General features: G+C 40.5%; 1 protein-coding gene across 2 annotated transcripts; it reads right to left on the bottom strand.

Annotated features, from left to right (window-relative positions):
• Window positions 1-1,402: 1,402 nt before the first annotated feature.
• On the bottom strand, window positions 1,403-19,501 carry cunh10orf88 (chromosome unknown C10orf88 homolog). 2 transcript variants are annotated; one of them, XM_034227589.1, is made up of 9 exons: window positions 19,300-19,501; window positions 15,241-15,433; window positions 13,517-13,714; window positions 12,764-12,833; window positions 12,419-12,610; window positions 10,543-10,671; window positions 10,220-10,334; window positions 4,631-4,835; window positions 1,403-2,350 (listed from the first exon to the last, which is right to left on the bottom strand). In XM_034227589.1, exons 2-9 carry the CDS (start codon window positions 15,387-15,389, stop codon window positions 2,140-2,142), a joined length of 1,269 nt encoding a protein of 422 aa, XP_034083480.1. In that variant the 5' UTR covers window positions 15,390-15,433; window positions 19,300-19,501; the 3' UTR covers window positions 1,403-2,139. The 2 variants fall into 2 exon arrangements, with proteins under 2 accessions (XP_034083480.1, XP_034083481.1); XM_034227590.1 differs by having other exon boundaries at window positions 13,517-13,703.
• Window positions 19,502-19,511: the final 10 nt, after the last annotated feature.

Below are 19,511 nucleotides of genomic sequence, written 5' to 3'. Positions count from 1 at the left end.
TAGGATATGTAATTTAAACATGACTCTTTTGACTCATGATGAATTACAATTGTTCAACAAGTGAAGTATAAAGTTTGTTTAACTATTACCTTTCTTTTAATGGAATGTATTAGAAAGACTTACTGAGGTGGGTTGAAAGTGTGTGACCATAAATATCAGTGACCTCTTTCATCACTGAATCCCTCCTGTATTGCAGATGAATGATATCCAGCAGAAGGAGACGATGATTGGGGAGTTTTTCTTTCATTTTGACCCAGTTGTCAAAATGAAATACAGCCTAGTTGATATGTGTCATGCTGATGGACCGAGCAGACTTTCTCCCAGAGCTCAACTCTGCTGACTCAGTGTCTGTCCTCCACATGTCTGACAAAACATCCTTTTATCATTTAATGTCCTCCAACCCTTTTCCTTTCTGTCGACTAATTTCTTTTTAGATTTCAGAACAATATTTCAGATGTGTTCTGTATGAAAGTAATTTTTGCAGTTTACCACAGAAGACTTCCATTGACCTTTATGGTTAAATTCGGACCAATATATGAGTCAGCGTTACTGGAAGGCCTGTCGGGAAACATTGGCTTTAACCTTCTGGAAACTGTTGAGCTACCTTTCCCTCTTATTACCACTGTCAACACAAAATATCAATTTTTTAGCATTGTCAACTCTTGTGTTGGCAAAAAAAGGTACTTTTTGAGTCATATATTTGGGCATAAGGAAACCAAACTGTATGCTAAAATGTTCTGCTTTTGTGTGCCCTAGATTTCCGTTTTTTGTGTTTTTCTTTTGTAGCATATATTCGGCATTCATTCAGTTCCTGATCTTATCACCTAGAGCTTTCTAATTGACATCTTCCAAAAAATGATCTTACTTAATTGTATTTTATCTCTCTATTCCCCTTTAAAACCCTCTGTGACCACCCTCCAAAAGAAGAACCTAAGATGTATTTGTGATAGTGTTACAGCAAACACTGTGCTGTAACGTGGACCAAAGTCACTCAAAATAAGTAACTAAACAAAAATTGTAACTAAGTCAAAGACAGAAATTATGTTACTAAGAGGTGCTTTGTTTTTTGTGCGCTATAACCTCATACTACACTAAGTGTTGAATTCTTGAACACTGTCTTTGTCCTGCATTAAAAGTGCCCCTTGTAAAATAACCCTCCCCAGCATAGCCCCCCCCAGTCAAATTGGTCTAGAACCGCCACTGATTGACAGTGATATCAATCCATCCATCCATCGTCTCCCGCTTATCCGTGGTCGGGTCGCGGGGGTAACAGTTCTAGCAGAGAGCCCCAAACTTTCTTTTCCCTGGCGACATCAACCAGCTCTGACTGGGGGATTCCATCCCAAGGCGCTCCCAGGCCAGCGAAGAGATATAAATGAACCCAGTAAATAATTAATGAATCTGTATAAATATATTTGTATTGCTACTTATGTCAGCACAGTAATTAAAACCTTTAACATCACAGCTCAAACAGTACTTTTAGTTTACATTGGCATCAACATGTTACAGACATTATCTCAGACATTGCAGTGTCATATTAAAACATGTTATATCAGTTCCACACACTCCTTTCACAGGAGTATATATTCTTTCTGAGATTTTTAGCAAGTGTCAAACCAAACAGTACTAAACCTGACATTTAAGGCCTGACCCAGTGGATCATGGCTGTTACAGTACTGTTGTGAAGAGGATAACGGTTTTATAGTCGATGATCGTGTAGATCACGAAACCTGGGAGGACAAATCGGAGTGTTTACATGCATATCTTTGAATAAATAAATGTTCTGCTGTTTTGATGGCCTTCTTTTGGTGATGTACTGCAATCTTTCCCATAGTGCATTGCAGCAGTAGGACATGATTTCTGCAGTTACAGATTTTTGTTTCTCTTTCGACGGTCCGACATCCAGGTCATTCACCTTGGCTTTCCACGAGTGTCACATTCTGTTTTTAGTTTCCCAGAGATGAAAGATAAACAAACCGTTACTGAGGCTGCGTGTTTGACAGCTGGACACACCATCTTAAATTTGAGCAGATTATTGTGTTATTTGATTTCTCATTTCAGCCCTTTTTTAAAACTGTTGTGTCTGTTAGTGTCCGCTTCCAGGTTAGAAGTCTTATTAGTCTTTTAGAAGTCTGGGGGTCATTGCGAGGCCGGTGTCGGGGCGGTCTGCTCCGATGGTCCTGTGGACCCCCCCTCTGAGCTGCCTGCTGAGCTGCCTGCTCCCTGGCCGAGGGCCAGCAGCAGGACCTTCTCCAGCTTCTGCTCCAGAGCGTCCAGGCGCCGGTCCACATGCTCCGTCAGCCTCCTCTCCATGTCCTCCAGACGGCGCTCCATGGCTGAGTCCAACTCCCTTCAGAGTGGAGGGACAGAGAGGGAACACTAGGTTAAAGAGGCCCTTTTATGCTTTTTGGCAGAGGTGGGAGTAAGTCCTACATGTGCAAGTCATGAGCAAGTCTCAAGTCTTAACCTACAAGTCTCAAGCAAGTCCCAAGTCACTGTGGTGAGAGTCAAGCAAGTCAAGTCAAGTCATTGCTCAGGTCAAGCAAGTCACAAGTCAAGTCCTACGAAATGCTGATGAATAACCCCAGTTTCCGCATTTAAATCAGTTAAAATATTGTGGTTATGAAAAGTTTAGTTTTATTTTCAACATAAACAGCAATGGAGAGTGGGGCACTGAAATGATAACCCTATAAGTTCTAAAAGGGCTCTAAAGTGATAACAGGCTCCCCTTCAGCAGGGTCCCAGCATTTCTCCTGTCTAAGGTGCTCCCATATGACACTGTCTCATTGTTTTCCTAACTGTGTCTGTGCACAAAGAAATATTGCATCAAAGCCAATACAATGGAATAGTGTATGTACCAGGGTGCATGATATGTGTGTGTGTGTGTGTGTGTGTGTGTGTGTGTGTGTGTGTGTGTGTGTGTGTGTGAGTGTGTGTGTGTGTGTGTGTGTGTGTGTGTGTGCAGACAGTGCGACATTAAGATTAAAAGAATGTCTTTCATTTGGGAACACCCACATATGGAGTTGGCCAGATGTGTGTAAATGACTGTTCATGGTAATTTGAAAACAAATGCCGTTGTCGGACGAATGAAATGAAATGAAACGGCTGTCTCCTGTGTGCTCCACAGCCTACTTGGTGCTCCGGTAACTTTCAACGAGATACAGTATCTTTTTTTTTTTTTCATTGCCCTTTAGGGGCTCCGTACAATACGAAAACAAATGCAAATATTTAATTTTAAAAAGTAAAGTCCTTTCGAGTCATCTGTCTCAAGTCAAGTCTCAAGTCATGAATACCAAGTCAAAGTCAAGTCAAGTCTTTTATCAAGGTTAGTCAAGCAAGTCTCAAGTCCAAAAATATGCGACTCGAATCTGACTCGAGTCAAGTCATGTAGGAACATGAAAATAAGTATGATAGGGCCCCTTTAAAGCAGAGTAACACAACTGTAGTCTAAAAACCATTGGGAGGCGTCACAGTACCTACATCAATGGTTTTGGGTTCTTCTAAGCAACATCAATCACATTTTCTACAATACAATTTAAACATGTTTCTTTTGTTGTTATTATCGTTACAACAACTGAAGGAAACAATTCACAAAAAGCATTTTGGTAATCACAAGCCTGACAAGAAGCTAAAATATAGGAGGTAAAAGGAAAAACAATATCAGAAACAGTCATTTAACATTTCATAAGAGCTAACTGTTATCATATTAGAACAATAATCGTTTCTAGTTTAAACTATTAAACTACCAAATTATTTTTGCCTGCGGTAACTACACTGATGTTTATTGAAACGTACCTCCGAGCTGCTGTCCTCTTCTCGATGTGGGGTCACAGTCAGCTGACGTTCTGAACCCACGTGCTGCTCTGCTCAGACAAACGCTGCTGATAAATGAACTCTATTGTCTCTGTGTCAGCCTCCTCTCTGCACTGACAACAACTCACCCTCTCTTCCTCAACAATGTGAACAAGATGGCTTCAAAAATGTACACACTGATCAAAAATGAAAACTGTTTCTTCTTTCTAGTCACCGATATGCAGTCACATGAAAGTCTAAAGTCCCTGGGTCCACGTCTGTGGAATCAGCTTCCAGAGAAAATACGGACCTCTGCATCACTCTCAGTTTTTAAGAAAAGCCTCAAGACCCACCTGTTCCGCACCACATCTTACTGACTGTCCTTTCTTTTTTATTTGTTTTAACCTTTTAACCTTTTTTATATTACCATATTTGACTCAACATGCTCCTTAGATAACTTTGTATTTTATCGTATTTTCTCCTCATAGCATTGTGAAGCACCTTGAGATGACATTGTTTTTAAAGTGTGCTATATAAATGAAATATATTATTATTATTATTAAAGTAGTTATTTATTTTATGAAAAGCATAAGGCCTATACTCTTGGTGTTCATCAGAAGAGTTTGTTGCACGTACGTCCATCAATCACATTTTCTCAGACACCTGCCAGATGCGACACTTGGTGCCTTTAGAAACCATAGGCATTCTCATTTTGTGCTGCAAGTATTGTATGCGTTCAGATGATATGCATATATTAAAGCATTAACAGTGACTTCATTGACTATTTAGACCAGAATATTCTTGTAATGGTCTGACAGGATAAACCCACTGAACTCACCATGAGCTATTTCTCATCATCTTCTCCTTCTCTGCCAGCGCTGCAGCGTCATCCAGCCTCAGCTTGGTCACCTGACCACACAGACCCTGGAGCAATGGCCGAAGCTCGGGGCCGGGGCCCTCACCGCGCTCCTGCCCTTTCATCAAGTGAGACATTATCTCCGCCAGCTGGCTGTGGCTCATCGGGCCTCGGCCCCCGCTGCTCACTACAAATGGAAGAACACACACTGGTTAGCGGGTAAGAATTAAGAAATTCACGCTAAGGAAAAATGTGTTCCCCAATATATTTTCAAATCCATCCCTTGTTTGACCATGTATATAGGTCAGGATATAGAATCCACAAAATAGAATGTTAGCACAAATAAACAAGTTAATTGAGGTTAATATATCCGCTCCCTTAGATGAGTGATTATCTTCACATGACTGAATTGAAAAAAGTTGTAGAGCTTGCTAACATTCTGTTATGTTTATATGTATTCATGTGGAACCTACTTGCAGCAGGTCACCCTTGAAAAAGAGATCAATGATCTCAATGGGATTCACCTGCATAAATAAAGGTTTGAAATGAAATGAACATGGTACAGAACCATATCTAAAACACAGGAATAATCATTTAAGAAAGAACAAAATCACACATTGTTGCTTTATTATATTTCATATATGAAAGGAGTACCTTAATAATCATTACTACCCTATAAGTTAGACATTCTGTTCAGATTTATTTCTCTGTCCCCTCTGCAAAGAAATTGATTGGCAGAAGAGCGTTCATGTTCAAAGCCCCAACAGACTGGAATACTTTACCTGCTGCCATTAGATCTCTTGCATCATTGGGTATGTTTAAACATGCATTACCATCTCACTTTCAACTGGTCTGCACTTGTTATTGATGAAACTGATATTGATGAAACTGATTTGCTTGACAGTCTCAAATTGTAATGATTGTATGCATTGCTTGAATTTCACTTATGTGGTTTGTCTTGTGTGTCATGTTTTGCATTTTGTCTTTTTGTTTATGTATGTCTGTAAGTTGTTGCTATTGTCGGGACCCCCTTGAAAACGAGATGGTGCATCTCAAGGGGTTTATCCCAATGAATAAAAATGTCTATATATTAAGAAGAGTTGGATTTTTTTGTATAAAAAGATGTGACCTGTTTGTGATGCATAACATTTTTTATAAACAAAATATTTGTTCATTTTATTTGAGTGTTTTTCAGTGCCTTTGTAAAAGTGTGTTCCTGTCCAGACCTTAACCGTACAGTAAAGTGGATAATGTCAGTCTATTGAGGCAGACGCAGATTTTGTATGCCTCAAAACTCTTTTCAGGCCTGTGCTGTGTTTGTACAGCATTTTCATTCAAATTCAGTTAATTATTGGTCTTTTTGATTCAAGCAAGACCGTTTGTAACTCAAACCAGAAACCATCAGGTTCTTGAGACTAAGAATTGCATTTCATGTCAGAAAACACACACACTACCCAGGGGGCAAAGTCATTTTACAGACATGGAATGTTGTAAAAGGTTGTCCACCAGAAATGATATCTAGGACCTTCAAGGATCACAACCTGGGTGGACAACCCGGTCAGCTACTGGAAAGCTACAGTGAGGGTCCAAACAATGCAACCCCTATATGAAAACAAGTCAAAGATTCTGTCTGAATCAGATGCCATCATTCTCTTTCTAATTGAATATCTCTGTGACAGTTCATGGTAAAGACAAACTGAGCCAACATATTGAAAGAGCAGAAAATAAGCTTTCAGGTGATGCCTTGGTTAAGCCTGTTCTCAATAAGGCCACTAGATGGCGGTGTGCCTTTTTTTGTCTCTCCAAAGCGAAATCCATTTCAAGCAATGCACTTGCTGTGTTCAAAATGGGTAAATATACTTAAAAGATTATTTCTATATAACATATTGAAGGGTTTACATTAATATACACAAGGTTCGCTGCCGATGCTAAGTTGAATTGATTCAATGTTTACAGATTTTTCAGTGTACGGGCTGGAAAGCTAAAGGCAGCGAAATTCAAAATGGCCGCCACTTTCTTTGTAAAACCCTTTAATTGAAGGTTTTCTGTGTTTTATAGGACAGGGAAAACTGAGTTAAACTTATCTGGAATTTGACATTAAGTTCAACTTAATATCAGATCAATACCCTTTTATTATTTGTTCAAATCAATGTCTTTGTTTTTGTGAAAAATATCCTATTTTGATCATGAAATAAACAAAATTCCTGGTGGCAAAACATTTATTTCACATACTCTCTTCTTAGTTATTAACTACAAATCAACAGATATGATCAGAAGTTGAACACAAAATAATCATTCACATGGCCCAGAACTAGAAAAATGTTAATTTTGTAAGAAGAAAAGGGAGAAAAGTAACCTACACTGAATATACAGTACAAATGTTTTCAACATGGTGGTATTCATGGTAGTGTCCCAGAAAGCTTTTTGCTTTCTATTCATTTTCTGAGTCACAGCTGCTGTCACTGCTCTCAAGTGTGGCAGTGTGTATCCTTCTGCATTTGGTTGCCAGTCCTTGGCAACGGCACCCTATGTAGCATGGAACTGCCTTATTCTGACAGCCACATGAGATTGTCTTGTTCATCGACACAGGCCAAGCTGGCTTTGTAGATGGTACCGGAACTATCCATTGTCCAGAGACCATCCAAATTCTGTGCATGGGGGGATTTATGGCTTGGCGATGTGTGCGTTCTATTCAGGTGCAGCAAAAATGCATTCTCTGTTGGGGGTAGTAGCTTTAGGAGCGTCAATTTGTTGTTCAGGAACTTGAATGCTCTCAGTTTACTCTCATTCTGCCATCTTCCTGGAAGAGGGATGGGGGAAGTCAACAATGCTGAGTTCTCCTGTTTTGTGTATGGAAGGTGTTTAGCTTTACAACACTTGTCTTCTTCTGGTCACTGGACAGTGACTCTGACAATGCCTTCAAACCAACTGCTTTCACACTCAGGTTGTCCTTGACTGTGGGATCTGCACACTCACCAGTAGATATATTGATCAGGGATGGTTGTCGTGGCAGGTGTGGCTGTCGTGAATGGGTTGGTCTCTACTGCTGCCATTACCTTGACTACCATCTCTGCATCCCTGTGGACACGACTCCAACCAGATTCATGGTGGGGGCTGGAGGAATGGAGGTGCAGCGTAGACTTGAGCTCTGCAGAGATAGCTGCATTGAGTGGTTTTGTGTAGACCCACTTCATCCTGGCAGCACGATTGAGTGTAATGCCATCCAGACCACTTGCCTCCTTGGCATCTGCATTATATGTCTGCTCCAGAAGCATATCAGGAGAGACACCATTGTGGTTGCCATCTGCTCTCCTTCCAACAAATGCACCTGCCATCAGTGCTTCATGTGCCTCAGGGGCTGTCTCTGGCAGTTTCTTCATCTCAGACAAATACAGACGCAAAGACTGCTGCCCATATTTGTAGTGTCCTGCTGCAGTGAGGTAAGGTAGCATCCATGCTGATTCACAGAGATCTCCTGCCCAGTAAGATTCCCGCTGGTAGTAGATGATAAACTGCAGAGATTCCTGGAAAAGTAACATCTGTTCTTGTAGGATTTATATCTGTGGACGTGACATCTGGATGATCACCAACTTCTCAGTAGCAGTGGTGTCTTTCTCAAACAACATCTTCACAACATGTTCCACTTGTGACTGCCAGTGTTGGGTTTCTCTGTCTGCTGCACATCCCTCAAATGCTTGCCAGTACAAGCGCCACATGGCCTCACTGAGGATCCTGAGAGCTTGCATGGTTTGGTAGTGGTCAGCCTTCTCACCAAACATCTTCTTGGCAGTCCCTTCCTGAAACAGACCAGCTGCAACAAGAATATCCTCTGCACCTGCATCCCTGATGATCTTGCAAACAGCCTTCATGTAGTTAAGAGCTTGGTGAAATCCCCCCAGCAGCAGGACTACATTGCAGAACTCATCTCTGTGCTTGTCTCTGATGGCAACTGTTCATATGTAGCCTGATCTCCAATGATAATGGTATACTTGTCTCCCAGTGCATGCAATGTCTTGATCAGCCGTTTCATTTCTTCTTTCAGGACAGCAGGATCAGTTAGAGATGCTTGGATGAGAGGAAGATAGCCAATGATACTGGCCGGTCTGTGTGGGTGGAGGTCTGCACAGAAGGCAGAAAAGCCAGGCAGTCCTGCTTCTGCATCTGGAGGAGCATCCAGCAATTCTGAAGTTGTAACCATTCTTGCCAGATGCCACATAAGTAACAGGTCTTCAGCTGTGCCATCTGAGGAAGTATGAAGACTCTCTAGCTTCTCAATATGCTGAAGTGACCTGGACCTCTGCCTGTCTTTAGCTGAGACGTGACACATGGGAGCAGGTAGGTCAGTAATATCTGAGAGAGTCTTCTTTCTATCCGAGGTAGAAGTGGGGAGTCTGGCACCCTCCTGGACCCGCACAATCTTTTGGTTTTCAATTATGATTGCAGTGGTGGCATTAAAACTCCCACCCTCCAGTGTCTTCTTCTTCCAGTCCAGATTGTCCATGGCAAACACATGGGGGATCTCTGTGTTTTTCATCATGGTCTCTGGGATGTAAACACCATCAGGTTCAACCTGCTGCATGACCTTCTAACTGTGTGCTGTTAGCTGACGCTGCATACGTTCATAACTGATCCCAAGCCCCAATCTGTTGTTCATCATAATGAGTGATTTACTACGTGTCTGGTTGAATAAGTGGTAGGTAGTGACTATGCCCAAAGGTGTTGATACGCCAGATGCTAATGTGACGCTAATGTAGCGTGCTGATTTGGACGCTTGGTGTTGGAATTGTTTTCCATTAGGTAAAATGGTTATTATCCTCTGTTAGCTGAGTTTCTTCCCGTTAAGTGGGTATGCCACATTAATAGGTTGTTAAATATTAACAAGCCCTGGGATGGTGTTTCTTACAAGATGCTGCGTCTGCCCGAGGTACCAGGGGCAATCGGGCTCAAGAGGTTTTAAAGTGTGCATGTCAAGGTGGCATGGTATTGATCCATACAGCACTGCACACACAAAAAGATCACATACATGAAACACTTAATCAAATGATAATAAATATATATATATATTGATTAAATGAATAATACTGTAAAACTGATTTCAAATTTTTAAAGAATTTTAGCTTACAGTAACAGTGCATTGCTTGAAATGGATTTCGCTTTGGAGAGACAAAAAAGCCACAGCGCCATCTAGTGGCCTTATTGAGAACAGGCTTAACCAAGGCATCACCTGAAAGCTTATTTTCTGCTCTTTCAATACTGTAGGTTGGCTGAGTTTGTCTTTACCATGAACTGTCACAGAGATATTCATTCAAAAAGAGAATGATGGCATCTGATCCAGACAGAATTGTTCACTTTTGTTCATATAGGGGTTGCATTGTTTGGATCCTCACTGTAGCTTTCCAGTAGCTAGTTGACCGGGTTGTCCACCCAGGTTGTGATCCTTGAAGGTCCTAGATATCATTTCTGGTCGACAACCTTTTACAACATTCCATGTCTGATTTCCTAAAAAATTGGGGTTTGCCCCCTGGGTACACCACTAATTAGTTAGACCTGAAAGAAACAATGTCCCCTTACTTATATTCTGGGTGATGACCTGCAGGTCTGGGGAGAGGGTGGAGGATCCGTCTGACATGGCTCCGTTCTGAGCCGGTGGAGCTTCACCTGCAGGCCCGATGGAGCCGACTGGAGGCTAGTGACACAGAAACAAGACTCTGAAACCATCTGACATACAGTGTCTGCAAATAGCGTCAAGAAGTGAGTGGTCATGCTAAAAAAAAGGATTTGTGTTAACAGGACATACAAAATGTATATTATGGAGCGATATGTTGGTGTTGAGCTATAATACAAATAATAAAGAGTGGGTTGAGGGCAAACAGCTGCCCAGATAATACTGATACCCTGGAGTCCTCAGGGTGGGGCTGGTTTATAGGCGGTGTTGGGGGGATGTTGGCTCTCTGAGACAGGGCAGAGAAAAGTCCACCGCCCATCAGGAGAGGCAGGAAGCCGCCCAGAGAGCTGGTCTGGTTCTAGAGAGAGGAACACAAACCTGGTGATTGACTTCATCATTATAGTATGGTACACACAAAACAAGCATCAGTACAAGCTAGAGTTTTTTATTTACCGATTGTAGGTTTTTCAAAGGAAGCTTTAAATGTCTGTTGTCATTTTGCATGACTTTGTCACCCTTTATAAAAAAGAAAAATCCTAAATTGAAATAAAGCATTTAATCAGAATATAAGTTATTTTTATTAAATCGAACTGTAACTACATACTAAGCCCCCCAGCGCTCCTAAAGATATCTGCAAGATTCCAGCACGCCTGAACAATTTGCTTTACAGCTTCACAATGTTTTGGAGTTATAGACATTTTTGGATCACACATGTATGAAACCATCCAATACAGACACCACTGGTATATCATTATAAAAAAGTGAAATACTCATAATAGCTGTACAGCCTAATCTTTATCTGCAACTGTGCAGAAATACCCTGTTTAAACACAATGAATAGACATTCAAAACATGTGTGCATAATACTCTCCAGAATGTGTATATCAATGTTACAGATAAAGCTTAAAATCTTAGATTGATTTGGTAAGGTCAGCACAGACCTTGGCCCTTTCTCATTTCTCTAACTCCCCTCCTCGACTCCCCTCCTCGACTCCTATCCTCGAGACTTAGTCCCGCCCACAGGAGATGCGAGCGGAGGAGCCGAGGAGGGGAACCGAGGAGAGAGGAGGGGAAGCAGCAGGCGGTTAGAGAAATGAGAACTCCTCTCCTCTGAGCGGTCATATTAAAGAGACGTCCATTAATGATGACAGGAGGCACAGCAGCCCTCTGTCTGATGGACAGATGTGTTCATGACCACTTATATATTTACTTTGAATATATTTATATAAATATATACCATTTCAGAATGAAACAGAGCACTCTCATAATAACGTAACACTATCAGAGACTGGATATATCCCCCCCCTCCTCTCTGGTCGCTACAATGAGGGAAATAAATTACGGGCCAAAAGTTTTATTTACAAATATTAAAAGTAAGCAGAGGACACCAAACCAACTGAGACCCGTCTGTCCGCTGCATCTACGCACTGTACAACACACACACCTACACACTGTACCACACACACCTAGCTCCTAAAGCATATTATCAGGCTACAGCCGTTGTGTATTTTATTATGTGAAGCACTAAATGGTCTTAGAAAAAGATCGACTCTTTGTTTGTAGATATCTACTAAACTAAAGCAAATAAAGAGAGTAGGCCTGTTATACTGAGTGATATATATTATACACACTGCTCTGCTTTCTGCATGGACCTCACAGCTGTTCTCTCTGTAAACATCGTGTTGCGATGAGAGCAGTTAATAAAATAATATCCAGGGGATGCATGCAGAGCTGTCATTGGCTGAGATAAGTCCGGCCGTGCGTCACAACTCTTTGAAACATCTCTGTTCCCGGAAATGCATCCACGAAGGAGCCGTGGAGGACCCATCAGTGTATCCTCGGTTATAGCTCCTCCAGAGAGCCTCCTCGATCCTCGACGCTCGATCCTCGGTCCTCGAAGTGCATTTAGAGAAATGAGATGTCCTTCAACATGGCGCACTGAAATTCATTTCCGGGTCACTACCGGAGGACCGAGGAGTCGAGGAGGGGGATTTGATTAAATGAGAAAGGGTCCTTGCCTTTAGCTCAGTGTTGTTGTAATTCCCCCTCCTTGCCTGAAGAGGTCGTTGGAGGTATTAGGTAACTCACTGCTTCTTTACACTCACCTTCTGCTGGAAGTGCACCATCTCCATGAGGTTCTGTGCTCCTGGAGAGAGGCTCGTTCCCATCTCCTCCACCAGACACTGCACCTGCTGCATGTCGATGCCGGGGCCCTGGGACGCGCAGGGCTCCAGGGTCTGAAGGGCCACGATGACCCGACACACCAGAACACTGCTTCTACCGCCCAGGGAGAGCAGCTGGGACACAAACCAGAGGAGGACACAACCAGATGATTACATTTATTTAAATCTATGTGCATGAAAAAAAGAGGCACCTTATAGATGTTTTAACAGTTTCTACTAAGCAAGAGTCTCTAAAAGGCATAAAACATCTCTCAAATCATGGCTCACCTTCACTTCACAGGATGAGGACGGATGCTCGAGGATCAGCTGTTTCTTGTAGAAAGGCCCTCTGTCTGAACTGTGGGCAAAAGACGGAGCAGATCTTTAAAATCCTATCAGACATTCATTTAACTCAGACTTTATTAGCACCTAAACATAAATCAGTCCATGGAAAGCATAAAATAGAGAGAGGAGATGATGTGAAAATACAGGTCACTGATTAAAAGTACATAGATGTTTCCCGACAGCATCCCTAGTATCTTGATTCATCTAAATGCTGTTATGTATGGGCTTCATATGCATTTTTGTCATTTAAAAAAAATATATTTTCCAAAAAGCTGTCTGATCAGCTCCAACCTAAAGGCACACTTAGTAGGATTGTTGGCTGCAGTTTGTAAACACAACATTCAGAGTCTAGCCCTCCTCCCCAGCTAAACAAGGCTTATGTTGTTGGCCAGCAAGTGAAAGCCAAGCCTAGATTCACCTTTGTTATTTCAACAGGCTTTGTCTACTTTGCGCTCCACCTTGACATCTTTGCATTTTTTCCTGTGCTGTGCCATTTTCTGAACTTCCTCTCTGATGAGTGCATACGATCTGTCAAATGTGGTGGAGGTTGAAGCATGGAAATATCCCTAAAACAACTCAATTAGAAAATGCATGCAGTGAACTTCCGGGTTCTGGGGGTCACATGTGAAGATTGATATGGATTACTTTGTATAAGGTTAAAACCCACAGCCCAAGTGATGATAACAGTGTGTATACCTGTCTGGCTGGATGCTGTCCTCCCGCTCCCCGCGTACTGTACCGCAGTATTCTCCCGTCTGGTCGTATACCTCCATGGTTCGAGCCTCGCTGATAACCAGTACGCGGCTGATGGCAGTGGGGGAGCAGGGGCTGCCGTTGAGCATCAGGACACAAGGAGACCCTTCCTCTGTCTGCTCCAACAACACTGGGGGCCCCCTGTGAGAGGAGGATACTTGTTAAAGTTCTCCTATTATGCTATTTGTAGGCATATGTTATGGGTCTCGTGTCTATGATGTGTTTTGCTCAAAATACCAAACAGATCACCCATTCTAGCCATGCCTCATACCCCTCTATTTCAGTCCTGTTAGAGAAGTGCTGATTCTGGGTCCTTAGCTTTACCGAGATACTCAGCTAAATGCTGCCGTGATTAAACGCTAGGGATGCTCCGATCGATCGGTCACCGATCGAGATCGGCCGATACTCACTCTCTACCGATCGATCGGTGCTCTCTAAACATGCCGATCGCGAGAGCCGATCGCATGACGTAAAATACATGACACTTTTCTCTGTGTGCGGCAAAACAAGCTCGCCAACATGGCTTCACCGGTCTGGCATTATTTTAAGGTGTCCGAAAAAGACAGTAAAATAGCGGTATGCAACGTGTGAAGCAGAAATCCTGCAGCTCCGCCCGCCGGACCGGTAAGCGGGACGAAACACACAAGAGTTAGACCTAACACACTTAGCTATTTTATCTACCTCTAAATATATTTATTCTTCACTGTCGGGTCACTCATTACTAGATCAGTGAGCTGCATGAGATACTGACAGGCTGTCAGGAGAGAGAGAGGGGGAGAGAGAGAGGGAGAGAGGAAAAGAGAGCGCTTCCGCTCATTTCTCCCGTGTTATTATCCAAAGTGAATGTAAACTTGAATAATGTACATCATTTGAATGTAATAATTAAGTTGATTGTTGTTTGTGGAAGCTCCAGTGAATGAGCCCCATTAACTAAGTTTAAACATCACTTTAAATGGAAGATTTAAAGTGATGTTTAAATCTTCCATTTAGGCCCCGCCCACTCGATCAGATCGGCGATCGGTATCGGCCGATACTGATTCCGGCGATCGGCCCCGAAATTGGCAATCGGAGCATCCCTAATAAACGCCATATCATGTTCAAAACCACATCAAGGATTGTTTCTGAAACAGTATGGAGCTCAAATGCTTTTTCTCTTGCAGGTTTCCCACAAGGTGAGTTCCTTTTATTATTTCCGGCTTTTTTACACATACTCTCTCCGGTAAATGTTAGCTCTAAGTGTTAGTGATGCTTGCTAATTTAAACAAAGACCATATTACGTCAAAAACACGTTGCGCATTGTTTCTGATAGCAACGTTTCTGATAGGGCCGTGGGCGTAAAGCCAGCCCACATTTCCAATATTACGTCATATCGACAGCAAATCTGGATCAGCTCCGTTGTTCCCCCGTTTTTAGAGATTTGGGTACGGAGGAAAAGAGAGAGGGTTTTGTTTTCTGACACTTTGTGAGTTCCCTGACACACCGGGGACACATTCATGTATAAAAGACATATAAAAGTGCATTTTGCATGATAGGAGGTGCTGATAATTATGCACTTGTTACTCATCTATGCCCTTTTTATCAGAAAAAACAGTAGAGAGATTTGTTTTTCCATGTTACACACACATTTCCACATATAATTAAATTCATAGACTGTAGAAGCTTCTTACCAGTTTGTCTTGTCACCCTCTGACTGGCTGAGCTCCTCTTCATGATCGTCGTTGTTACTCAGGTGAACAGGAAGCAGGATATCAGCCAAGTGATGTCCCTGAGCATGACAGACCCAGGCAGCTCCGCTCTTCACAGAAATGTCCACCATGATACTGCCGAGGCCTCAGGGACTGTTACCTTTTAGGAGATAGGCTGGGACACAAAGTAGGAAGTTAAGAGACAGGTTAGGGGATGAGTTTGGGGGAAAAGTAGCTTGTTAGGAGTCCTAGGAGGTCCGTCCTCTTAAATTCTCCTTATATTTGTATATATATATGTTTTTTGTATGCCACTAAACTGTGGAACTTACTGATTCTGAAAATCAGAAGGACAGGCTCTCTCTTCTTAGACTATAACATGTTTAGCACATGATTGTGATACACACTTTTCCACTTACACTGAAAAACTAAACAAAACCCTATTCATGTGCAATCACAAATATGAAAACATATTATAAAAGACACACATTTTTCTTTAGAACAGTATCAAAAATAAGTAAGCTAAATTGAGTAATGTTAAAGCATTTGTTTTAAAGCTTTAATCTTTGTTTTCCTTAAATCCCTAACATTATAACAGTATCATAAGTACAGTTTTCCTATGTATGTTGCTCTCCCCTGATATGTATGTAAAGGATAAAGCTATACTCTGTCTAGCATCTTGTTTATAATAAATGACCATACAGTCTATGATTCATACATGATATTGAGGTGTTATTATGTTATGTGATGTCTTGTCTTTATTAGGATCCCCAATTAGCACTAGCATGAGCATTGGCTATTCTTCCTGGGGTCCTCACACACTCAAAACATACATAAACATACATACAACAAAATTAAAACAAAACAAAACAGCTCATAATTTTATGCAATTTACAGCGAAATGAAGTGAAAACTAAAATGGCCATCCAATTATCGCCATCCTAAGGCCAAACAAAAGTAAATACAAATAAATGTACATAATAATATATGCATACATAGCCACAGGCGTAGTTCAAATTTACTTTGTAATACTTAAATAATTTTTTAGCAACCTTTTGAAATGTACTTGAGAATTTTCCTGAATGATGTGAACCGGTAAAGAGTTCCAGCTGATCATGGCTCTGTACTGTTTTCTATCCCATATTTGATTTAGATTTGGGTAATACAAACCTTCCTTCTATTGTATGTCGTGTGATAGTTATGTTGAGCATATTGCGCTATAAACCTTTGTGATAATATATCTGGTGAGTTAGTCACTGTAATATTTCTGCCAACATGTAATAAAATATAAGTTGACCTCTGTCTGACAGTTAACCATTTCAGTGTCTCCAGCATTTCAGTGACTCTGGTTCTGTAGGAGCTCTGCAGTGCACATCGTGCTGCCTTATTTTGTGCTACTTGTAGTTTGTTTAAATATTTTTCAGCAGCACTAGACCATATAACCAAACAATAATCAAGCTACGACAGAACCAAAGCATCCAAAACTTGTCTACTGATATCCATAGGCAAATATTTTACAATTCTTTTTACAAGTGACACACCCCTTCCCATTTTACATACAACATTATCAATTTGTTTAGACCAAGATAATTTATGATCCAGGGTTATACCTAGCCATGTTGTCTCCTTGACCTGTTCAATTTCAATATGGTTTAAATGTAGTTACAATTTTGGTTCACCTTTTAACTGATGATTTGATCCTATTAATAAACGATTTTGTTTTTCCCGCATTTAGTACCAACTTATTATTTATGACCCACTCTGATATCAGTAGTAGATCTTTATTCATAACATGTGTCAACTCTCTTGTAGTTGATGCTGCATAATATATTGTTGAGTCATCTGCATACATTACAATTTTAGCTTTTTCTAACACTAATGGTAGGTCATTTGTAAAAATAGAAAATAAAAGTGGTCCCAAACAACTACCCTGAGGTACTCCACAAGTGACTGTTTTCATCTTTGAGAGACTTCCATTAAAAAAAACAGTTTGACTTCGATTTGTCAGGTAACTTTCTAACCACTTCAGCGTTTCAAAATGAAAACCATATTGTTCCAGCTTGTGTAACAACAAAGAATGGTCAATGACATCAAAAGCAGAACTAAAATCGAGTAGTACTGCACCCACTAACTTCCTATTATCTAGTTCGCCCTTCCAGTCTGTCATTTGTGTTAAAGCGGTGCATGTGGAATGGCCAGGTCTGTAAGCATGTTGATACACAGTATTAAGTTTGTTACCTTCAAAGTATTTTTGTATTTGATTGAAAATGATTCTCTCCATTATCTTTGCTAATGCTGGTAATAAACTTATTGGACGGCTATTTGTACCAGAAAATGGTCCAGCTGGATTTTTTGCAAGTGGAATAATTTTTGCTATTTTCCATGCCTGTGGGCAAATACATTTATCAATACTCAAATGTATAATATGACAGATAGGCTCTGCAACAAAATTAGCTACATATCTAAGAAATGTACCAACTAAATGATCCACTCCTGGTGGTTTATCATTACATTTACCTAGTAGACATTCAACATCTGTAATTGTCACTTTTTCTATTTTAAATGTACACTTCTTATTTTTCATAATTAAATCCTTTATTAGAAATGTGGAGTTACTATTTATAGTTTGAATTATATTTCTCCTCAAATGTTTTACTTTATCAAGAAAATAATCATTCAGATGATTAGCAATTTGTACTGGTTTTGTCAAAAATGTCCCATCCACCTCAAGATATGTTGAGGTGGATTTCGGCTTACGGCCCATCATGCCATTCACTAAACTCCACAGTTTTTTCTTGTCATCCTTTATCTCTTTAATTTTATTTCCATAATACAACTGTTTTTTCTTTTAATTTAATGCTGTAACATAATTCCTTAACCTTCTATACATTTGCCCATCTGACTCATAACTTGATGAGAGATCTACATGTTTTGCATCATCTCTTTGTTTCATTAGATCCCTTAATTCCTCATCTAACCAGGGTGCTCTAAAGTTCCTTACAGTCTGTTTTCTAAGTGGAGCATGTTTATCAATCACCTGCATAAATAACAAATTAAAGACATCAAGAGCATCATCTGGATCGACTTTCTCAAAAACATGTTTCCAACATATCTTTTGAACATCCTGTATAAATGACTCTTCACTCAAATATTTCATTGATCTCCTCACAATTACTTTTGGTCCAGCTTTTGGCACCTTTGTCCTTCTCACGATAATTATTAAATTATGATCAGAACACCCTACTGGAATTGATATTGCCGGAGAACATACATGGCTAAAATTAGTAAATATATGATCAATCCAAGTTGCACTTTTTGACCCATCTTTCTTTATGCATATCCTGTAGGTTTAGTCACCATTTGTACCAAGTTACATGTATTAATTATTGTCTGCAACTTGTTTTTAAGGGCACAGTGCAACATATTCCAGTCAATATTTAAATCTCCGATAAAATAAATCTCTCTGTCAAGATCACAAACTTTGTCTAACATTTCACATAATTTGTCTAAATAAATGAAGTTTGCATTTGGAGGTCTGTAACAACATCCTACCAACAAAGGTTTCAAGTGAGGTAAATTAATTTGCAACCAAAGTACTTCAATATCAGCAGACATCAACTCATATCTCACTTTAGCTGGTATTTGCTTTTGAATGTATACTGCCACCCCACCTCCATATGCATTCCTGTCCTTTCTACATATTCTATATCCATCAATATCCACAGCAGCGTCATTAAATGTGTCATCTAAGTGAGTTTCAGATATCTCTAACAAATGAATACCACATGATAATATTTCCTCTATCTCAGACACTTTATTTCTTAGACTACATATATTTATGTGAGCTAATTTAAACCCTTTACTTGGTAACTTATTCAACATTAAGATGGCAATTTAAATGTTATCTCTTTTTCACTTCCTATCAAAATGAGAGCTGAACTAAAACATACATGTAACACAATTTACAAGGTGTAAATCAAGTATTTGCTACAACACAGTAACTGATCATAAACAGTATAGCTTGCCTATACCAAGCTACCTTACCTTTATTGCTGACTTTAAGCTCCAGCTGAAACCGTTGTTTAGCTTGTTTTCCTGAATTCTAGCCTCCACATTTCTTAAGAAGTATTACAAATAACTACGGTTGCAGTGGGTAGGGCAAAAGTGTTGATAAAGCAGCCAATTTCTGATTTCTAGCTAACACAGAATCCAAGGCATCGATGGATCGAACTACAGGCAGAAAGCGACTGGATGTT

This window comes from Gymnodraco acuticeps, unplaced genomic scaffold (genome assembly GCF_902827175.1).
Source record: "Gymnodraco acuticeps unplaced genomic scaffold, fGymAcu1.1, whole genome shotgun sequence".
NCBI lineage: Eukaryota > Metazoa > Chordata > Actinopteri > Perciformes > Bathydraconidae > Gymnodraco > Gymnodraco acuticeps.
This window is presented reverse-complemented; position numbering and strand designations above follow the sequence as displayed.

Coding starts and splice junctions, on each gene's coding strand:
- cunh10orf88 (XM_034227589.1), bottom strand. CDS start 15,389: ATGGTGGACATTTCTGTGAAGAGCGGAGCTGCCTGGGTCTGTCATGCT. Junction 13,715..15,240: donor GAGGGTGACAAGACAAACTG/GTAAGAAGCTTC, acceptor CTCCTCTCACAG/GGGGCCCCCAGTGTTGTTGG. Junction 4,836..10,219: donor GGTCATCACCCAGAATATAA/GTAAGGGGACAT, acceptor TTCCATTTGTAG/TGAGCAGCGGGGGCCGAGGC.